At 38.0% G+C, this 6,773-nt stretch overlaps 1 protein-coding gene across 4 annotated transcripts in view; it reads right to left on the bottom strand.

Annotated features, from left to right (window-relative positions):
* Window positions 1-986: 986 nt before the first annotated feature.
* The window catches only part of YTHDC2 (YTH N6-methyladenosine RNA binding protein C2), a 32,350-nt gene continuing 26,563 nt past the window's right edge, over window positions 987-6,773 (bottom strand). For all 4 annotated transcript variants that reach the window (XM_082075856.1, XM_082075857.1, XM_082075858.1 and 1 more), the window contains 5 exons: window positions 6,526-6,703; window positions 5,293-5,496; window positions 3,277-3,459; window positions 2,092-2,195; window positions 987-1,926 (listed from right to left, as the gene is read on the bottom strand). In XM_082075856.1, the coding sequence (XP_081931982.1) occupies window positions 2,115-2,195; window positions 3,277-3,459; window positions 5,293-5,496; window positions 6,526-6,703 (646 nt within the window). In that variant the 3' untranslated portion in view covers window positions 987-1,926; window positions 2,092-2,114. The remainder of the gene's footprint in view (window positions 1,927-2,091; window positions 2,196-3,276; window positions 3,460-5,292; window positions 5,497-6,525; window positions 6,704-6,773) is intronic.

Here is a 6,773-nt window from a genome sequence, read left to right as displayed (position 1 = left end):
CTAGTTTCTCGCTTTTAACATGGCAGGGGCTGGAGACTTCTCCTCTATTGCAGCCCCAGTGTCCTGCTGGGTGTGGGACAGGTCTTTCCACAGGTACTTAACTTGGGCTTTGGCTGCATTCAAAGTTTGCTCAGTAGCTCTGAGGCAATGACCTAAGAGATTTAAGCAGGGTAACTCTCCCTTCATGTTTCTGTGTTTCTGATTTTCTCTAATCCAAGTAGAATCTGAGGTCTGCTGGCAGGGCAAGGTCTCAAAACAATGAGCTAAGGCACCCACTACATTGTCAGGGCTGGTCACAATGCAGAGTACGGTACCATATCCCACTTTTGTCAGCAGAGGCAGCCGTGCCAAGTTATAGGTTTGAGATACGGTAACACACACCAGATCAACAGCTTCAGGGAAAAAGCATTTATCTCTAAATAACAGCGCAGGAAAAATTACAGATCAATAGTATAATTATCTGCATCGTAACAACAGCAAGGCAAGTAATTTATCAAGACTGCGCTAGACCAAGCATCTGACAATGGCTGTCAGGCAGGCAGCAGGGCGTGAAAAGTGACCTGGCCCAGGCAACCACCTTGGGGAATGCACGTGCCCTGGCTGGACTGTCCTTTTTACCACAGAGCCGCAGAAGCTTGTTAACAAACATCACAAACCACCTCTGCGACCCCTCTGTGCCAGCTGGTCCCTGGTGTATGCAAGGCGCAGGAATCCTGTACCAGGCAGCACAGCCCCACATTCCTGTGTGAACATGGGTCTGAAAATCTTGTGTGAGGCAATCCAAGCCTCACAGCTCCATTGTATGCACTGTCTCCAGACACGCCATGGCAGGCAATACCAGCCGTACAAGGACCCAGTTAGTCTTGCAAAGCCAAACCCGACTGTTCAGGTATGGAAGTCGCTACAGAGAATGCAGGAGTGAACACAGAGGGTATTCTGAAACATGTGAATACTCTCAGCTGACACACAAAAAACTAAGTAGGGGCTCACAAAAAGCTCTCAGTTTAATCTAAGAATGTCCACAAACATAGTGCTGCCAGTGAGCAGACTGAATTTATATCAGCTTTATAGTACAGTAAGTCAATGACTAAGGAGAAGACCAAAAAAAACAACACAGTAGTATTGAAGAGAAGCTGCTAAATTAATTTATACTGTGATTAACTTACAAAAGACGTATCATCATTAACCAATTGACATGAGATAAATGCTTTCTGATCACCTGCAAAACTAGAGGATATTTGTCAAGTTTTAGATCCTTCTACACGACAAGAGGCAGACAGAAGAATAAGTAATAAATTGTTCAGAAGCAGAGTGCTTAGTTTACATTTAACTAATAGTTAATAGAAGTAAAAAACTAAACAATTATAACATCAATTATTCCTTAGTATAGATGTATCATATATCAAAATCTTCAAAAATTGTAATGCTTATGTAATAATGTAAATACAAGCAACACAAGAGCATCCAGTCTTTGGAACACTTATGCAGGATGATCCCCAGAGCTCCCCAGTGCTGTCAATTAAAGAATGAAGCTTAACAGTTTGTTTTACTCTGCTGTTGAGTTTATTTTTTTCATTTCAACGTAAACTGTGTATTTAAACTGCTGTGCTCTTTCAAACCCACAAACAACTTGTATGTGGTCCATTGTTTCAAACTCATTTAAAAACATGGCTAAGTTCAACATTATCAACTACATACTATTGTAAAAAACTAATTCGGTCAAACACAGGCTGGTGAACAATGTTATGACATTTGCTTAGAACAGGAAATACTTAAATGAACATTATTCCCTCTTATTTTTCCACTGCTAGATGCACAGCATCATTAACAACTTCAGGAGCTTGTTGCACCACCGTCTTCCTCATCTTTAAACTGTAGGCACAATGCTGGTTCTAGTGGTTATAGCTGATGTTTCAAGAACCACAGCTAAAAGGAAAAAAAATAAATCAACAGGAAGAGAATATTTAGTAACAAGTCTACCTCTTCTTCCACAAGTTATATAGGAAAGATGGTACTGTAATGATACATTGCATATAGATAGCTCTTCCTCCATAATAAAACCAGCAAGTAATGCATACATGAAATAACTACCTCCATCACATTACTTGACATGCTCAATCAGTCGAGTTTTTTCCTGCCAAAGGAATACGGTCCCAAAGCTGTAGCAACTGCTCTCCAACTTGTGGTTCCAGCTCCTGAAAGTGAGCAGGAAATTAGAGAAATCATTTGCGCTGCTACTATTGAACATATAGAAACAATTTATAACAGAATCGTTAGATGAAGTTACTGGTGACTACTTTCCGTGTTTCTGAAGGAGCTCATTCCTTTTGCTATTGAGACATACATTAGAACTCCCTGCACATGAAGATTTTTTCACTAGGGCTCAAGAGGAGATAAAAATCTTTCATAAGCAACCCTGGCCCACAGGCTGTCTGGGGTTTATTCATTCACAACAAGGTGTCAGTTCCTGAAAAGAGAATTCTGAGTGAACACACCACCACTATACAAAAGAACATACGTGCCATACTCTGTACTTTTCATATGTCACTTACTAACTAAAAATCATTATTTTCTGCATCTTCTACGTTTAACTCAGTCAAGTGCTACATCATGTGTTACGTTCCTTTCTCATTCTTATAGTATGTTCCTTTCCTCATTCTTACAACTGGAGAGGTTTTGGGGAAGTACTAAGAAGATGATACAAAAAGTTTAGCTCTAAAATCTCATATCAGGGAGCTATTTTGAGAGGGAGAATGCAGAAACTGCCATAGAGAACTCTTGTGCATTTCTTTTCCAGCTTTTGTAGCTGCATTTGGCTATAACAGATTGAAGAACTGTCCTAAGCTTTACTCTACCTCAAATCTCAGGATTCTCTTCAGTCTTTACAGGAAACTGAAAGCTGTAATTTTGAAGAGTCATTCGGGTGTGATGGACTCTCTTGGGGAGAAAGTATGAACGACAAAAGTAACAAGTCTCCAGATTGAAAACTACAAATTCCAAAAAGGTTTATTTTTGGAAGCACCCAGCATTACATCTTTTTTTCTTCTTCTTCTTTTTAAACACATACTAAGCAAGAAACTGCTTTGATTTTATCAAAGCGCCTCTGTTACTTCAACAGTAATGCATTAGCAGAATGTAAAATGTGGCTCAATGAACTGTGATTCAGATTAACAGACATATGAGGACAGTTGAGATAAATGTCAAGGATAAGCAAGCTAATAAACAATACATGGTTCTACCAAGTAAAAAAGACTTTAGAAGAGAGAATAACATTACCTGGCTATCTCTGCTTATTTGTACTTTCTTATTGTCATTCCAAGGGTTGAGCAAATGGTGTGCAAATTGAAAAGGAATGCTTTCTTTTCGGATCCATTCCACCTTGAATACACCTCCAAAAACAGCACATCCCCAATCCTGACTTTTCTCGGACCCTATCTCTGAAGCCATTCTAGCAAAACCCTGGAGCAAAAATTGAAATATGAAAGGAAAGACTGAGCGCATCTGTTTAGGCTGGAATTCAATAAATGACCAGACTTCATATGCAACTTTCAAATTAGTTTCAAAATTATTCACACACTCTCCCCCATGAAGCTGGATCTTTAAAAATGTTTACATCTAGAAAGTTAAAAGTAGTATCATCTGTTTTTCCACATCTTCTAGAGTTTGAACACAGAGAACATCTCTCAATCCCTCACAAAGGGACAAAAGAGGTTTTTAAGCTTTGTAAAAGAGGTTCAAAAGGTGCTGTAAAAACATCTGAAGCATAAACAATCAAGATTAATGTTCCACTACATAATAATCCATTAGCTGTTCTTTGTTAGTTGTAGATATTTTTTGCAGAAATCCATTCCTTCCTTCCCATGTTTGCCCCATGTTAACAAACTTTCACAAAAAATCAAGAGACTGTAGCTGTTCTTCAAAGAAAGAAGTCTAAGTTGCTTTTGTTTCCTTCTTCAATGAAGCAGGAAGAAGTTCCAAGACAACAAGTATTCAGAAAGAAAATGAAAGAAACCCCAAATCTAAGATTACTTCTGACTAATGTAAAGACACTCCTACTTGCTCACACACCAAACAAAACCAAACAAGACACCACACACCCAACTTATCAACTATCCAGCCAAATTTATGCCAGATGTGACTTAAAAGTTCAAGAGATGCTGGGCACTACTTAAGTTACCAGCATGCACTATTCTAGTAGGACAAGCAGTCCTAGACAGCTCAAGACACACTTAATGGATTTTGATAAATTTCAAGAGAGGAAAAATAGAAGTAGAAAGAGACACTTGGTACAAGAGAATATTAACAGGAATGTAAATCTCACATTCCTATGAATGCTTGGTGCACTGTTAAAACTGGAAGGACAAGGCAACATCAACCACCTACATTCCTGACTTCAGCATGTCCTTCCCCTTGCGGCTTTCTCCTCCAAGAGCACCAACACAACAGCCCATTTTCATGGCATGCTGAAAATTACTTTCCAGTATTACGTCTGCATTTGCCAAATCACTATATGTATATGTCACTGTAATCCTTCAGTGGTATCACCAAGACTATTTGGGCTAGTTAATTAGATTTTAAGTTAGCTGACTTCTATGAATAGTTTATATAAAAAGAGGTAAGTGGAACTTTCTTTACTGGGAACAACCAAGTTTAGCTCTCTCTACAACACAGCTAAACCGCAACTTTGCACTACCAGGTCAAGTCTTTAACTTTAAATTGCCTACCAATTTGTCAACAAATTTGTGACAAATGCCTTTTAAACTTGAAGTCAAGACACAGCTCTGGAAGAATCGTGGCCATGACCTTCCACCTTCCTGACTTCTAGAAACTACAGTTCAGGCAAAACAGATTTTATTAAAATTTGTAATAAAATTATCTGTGAGTTTCCCAGCTTCAGAAAGCCATGACTAGATTATAACTGCTTGTTTGCTTACAGTATTTATTTTGGCATGCAGAGAAGAGAGTAGCAATCCACTGCTTTGTTTGGATTGGTTTGTTTGCTTTGTTGTTGATTTGAATAATCAATGTAGGGTTAAAACATCATTCTGACTCAAGATCTTTGGAGGCAATTCAATCTTAGCCTTTGAGTGACAAACTGAGTTAGCTAAAAGAGTGCATTTCAGAGAAGAACAAAATACACTTTTCCTCAGCAATCAGAGACACATTTGCTTGTTACTCTACTGATTAGAAGGTCAGAAGTCACAAGCAAAAACCTCCATCCTACACAGTCATTTGCTGTACTCTCCTAAACAATCAACCAAAGCTAATATTTAGTATTAGCTACGGACTCACCTGAAAGTGTCCAGACCCTTGAACAGAAAATATCAAGTAAACCATGCTGCTCTCCCAAAAGGCTCTATTTAGCTTTCGTTCATTACTTGGCGTTGTAGACCATATACCCTTCTGCTGAGAAATATCAATATTTTGCAAGTTGCTGCTTTTCATTATGAAGTACCGAACTGGCATATTTGGTCTTGGTGAAGGAGATTTGGAACCCTTGAAAAATTAAATGAAATTAAGCTACAATAAAATAAGCCAGGCTTTAGTTCTAAAGTTTTACACACATGAAGACAGAAATCCCTTGACTGTGCTCCTTACCTTCCTCTCCCAGATTCTACAAGAAACACAGAATCTAGCAGCAGGTTCTGTCTGAATTGGTTTTAAAATGTATTGCACATCTATTTTATATTTTTTAAGCACTTTTCAAAATCATAATTAATTCATGAGAGGAAGCAAACAAGCATAGCAGAACTGGCCTGAGTAGTCTGGTGATTAATCACAATTCTTTAAGTCTGACACACCTTCCGGAAACACAAAATTCATCACTCTGTACTATAGCCTGAAGCACACTACTCACATTTCCACCTTGAGGCAACATCAGCTTTCTCCCTTTGACACTGGTGGAATTTAAAAACTGAAAGGCTTAAGAGGAATTACTAAATCCTGCAATGAGTCCATGCCTAGAGGAACAATGGATTGTTTTCCTCTCAGTGATCTGTTTCATATTACTGTGGTTTACTATTCAAGTACAGAGGCAGAATTATGCCAATAACCTCACTAAAAATGTGTGCTTTGTTAAAATAACTGCCAGAAAAAAGCAAGCAGTCATAACAACGCAGACAGCACAAAACTTAAACACAATCACTAACAATGTATGCTATTACAGAAAAAGAGGGAGAATTAAAAACACGGAAGTGCATGAACTGTGTATTAATTTAGAAAAAAACCCAATACACCTTATTCTATCAAGTTAAAAAACTATTTTTTTACTTCAGATGGCCTTACCTCAGTAGTCTGCAAAGAAAAATAGTTTTAATGTATTAAACTAGCACAACAAGGATACTTAGTCTAGATTTTAAGTTCCAGAAAAAAACACGTATTATGCAGCTCTTAAAAATGAAAATTTAAGTTATGTTCTTAATTTATCAATATAATACCTGATAATTCTTGAAAGATATCATCAAATTTACTTCTGAAATACTTCTAATTTTGAAGAGTGGGGTAATTTGTTTAAGATAAGTTTACCTTTCCAGATATTGGAGAAGAAGGACTAGCGCAGGGGCTAGGATAGCTACTGCTGTCCGTAGACTTCACTGATGATTGATCTGACCTGTCATCTGAAGTTCGTTTGGAGTGCAAATTTTTTTTTTCTTTGTGCTTCTTTGGCTGGTGAAGTGCAGCAGGTGTCGATTTCATTAAAACTCTAAAAGTAAAGGTAGATACAAGACGTGCCAGGATTTTCATAAGTGCACACAGGACAACTTATCTACATA

This window comes from Streptopelia decaocto (assembly GCF_964273445.1).
Source record: "Streptopelia decaocto genome assembly, chromosome: Z".
Taxonomy (NCBI): Eukaryota; Metazoa; Chordata; class Aves; order Columbiformes; family Columbidae; genus Streptopelia; species Streptopelia decaocto.
This window is presented reverse-complemented; position numbering and strand designations above follow the sequence as displayed.